General features: G+C 36.1%; 1 protein-coding gene across 1 annotated transcript; it reads left to right on the top strand.

Moving 5' to 3' along the window:
* The first annotated feature begins 225 nt into the window (after positions 1 to 225).
* Positions 226 to 1,268, top strand: LOC118061333 (uncharacterized). The gene is made up of 3 exons (XM_035074765.2): positions 226 to 372; positions 566 to 852; positions 1,040 to 1,268. The coding sequence occupies exons 1-3, from the start codon at positions 313 to 315 to the stop codon at positions 1,107 to 1,109; spliced, it is 417 nt and encodes a 138-aa protein (XP_034930656.1). The 5' UTR covers positions 226 to 312; the 3' UTR covers positions 1,110 to 1,268.
* Positions 1,269 to 1,621: the final 353 nt, after the last annotated feature.

Genomic DNA, 1,621 nt, shown 5'->3' with positions numbered 1-1,621 from the left:
AAAATATAATTATGACTGCAGCACTTGTGGCAGCATGCAATCGCGCGAAAAGGTCGAGTATCGAACTGCTTTCTCCACGATGTCGTGCGATTTTATATAAAATATCAAACATCAGTTCACAAATCTTTTTTATTTCCTCCCACGTTATTTCATGCTTTCAAAAGACGTCTCATTGACTATTCTTTTGAGAGGGAAATTTCCTTCCTACTATAAATTGGAGGACGGAAGCACCTTAAATGCTAAGAAAAAAAGGAAAAAAACTAGACAAAAATAAGCGTCGTTTTTCCTAGCAAAACCAAGACGAGGAACAACATGGATGCAAAACAAGTAGCCGAAAGGCCCTCTCTCGGAACAACTCAAAGGAAGAGTCTGGTATGCATACGTATAAACCATGCTGCCACCTCATATGTATACTTTGGTCATGATTCCTTTGATCGTTGTTAATTGTTTTGTTGGCACCCTTCTCATCAGTTCCTTGTTCATATATAGATTATCAGTCGTCCATGCTTTTTCTTTTTTCTTTATTGAAATTCTAACGTATTTAATTTGTTAACAATCCAAGCAGAAAAGGAAAAAAAGCAGTGACAAACAAATAAGTAGAAGCATCAAAAAGATAAGGGCTGATATGGTTGAGATTAGTGAGGGGCAAAAGCGCATACGGGAGGGGCAAAAGGAAGTGAGGGAACAATTTCAGGAGATAAATAAAGAGGCTGCCAAACTAAAAGAGGAAACTGATCTAATCACCAAGCAGAGCGCTGCAAATCAACTCAGGATTGATCTTATGTTTCAAATCCTCAGAGCAAGAGCAGAGAATGATTCTGCCAAGGATGCCTTTCTCACACAAGCCTTGCGGTTTGTGATCCTATCCACATCTTAATTTGTACCTTCACTTTAATTTGATTACCGGTCGTCACGACCAACTTGAATAATGTATATAGCAGTAGAAGACATGGAACTGCAGATATATGCATGTTAATGGAATCTTCAGAGATCAATATGATTTGCTAACGTTATCTTTTGTTTACATGTTATGTTTCAGGGAGCTAATGGCAAAGCAGGACATGGGCAAAACCAGGGTTTGTGAACAGAAGCAAGGCCAAGATAAATGACGAACTCTTTTTTTTTTTTTTTTTTTTTTTTTAATGTAATACACCCATGCTATAAAGAGTATTCGCCATCAATAATAGCTTCAAGGCTTTCTAGGGGCCCTACCGATGGTATCCTATATTGAAGCTGTAATTTGATTTTAAAGCCAGATTTTAAAGGTATCATATATGTTTGCATGTTTAAGTAATTAGCGGATTACCATGCAGGGTCTTCTACGTTATAATTCTTAAGAATCACGATAAGAATTTTTGAGAAAGAAAAGAAAAGACATATTCAGCTAAAAATCTAAAAATTGCTTTTACATGTCAAACAAATCCTAAAATATGGATGGTCGGATTGGAATAAAGAAAAATCTTCGAAGCTATCGGAAAAAAGATATATGCTTAAAGCTAGCATCGAGAGAGAGAGAGAGAGAGTGAGGGAGAGATTTAAGATCAAATTAAATTTTTATTGTTTCGGATATTAATATCGTCGAGTATGACTTGTTTTTAGATCCAAGAACATAGGGATTAAT

This window comes from Populus alba, chromosome 3, assembly GCF_005239225.2.
Source record: "Populus alba chromosome 3, ASM523922v2, whole genome shotgun sequence".
Taxonomy (NCBI): Eukaryota; Viridiplantae; Streptophyta; class Magnoliopsida; order Malpighiales; family Salicaceae; genus Populus; species Populus alba.
This window is presented reverse-complemented; position numbering and strand designations above follow the sequence as displayed.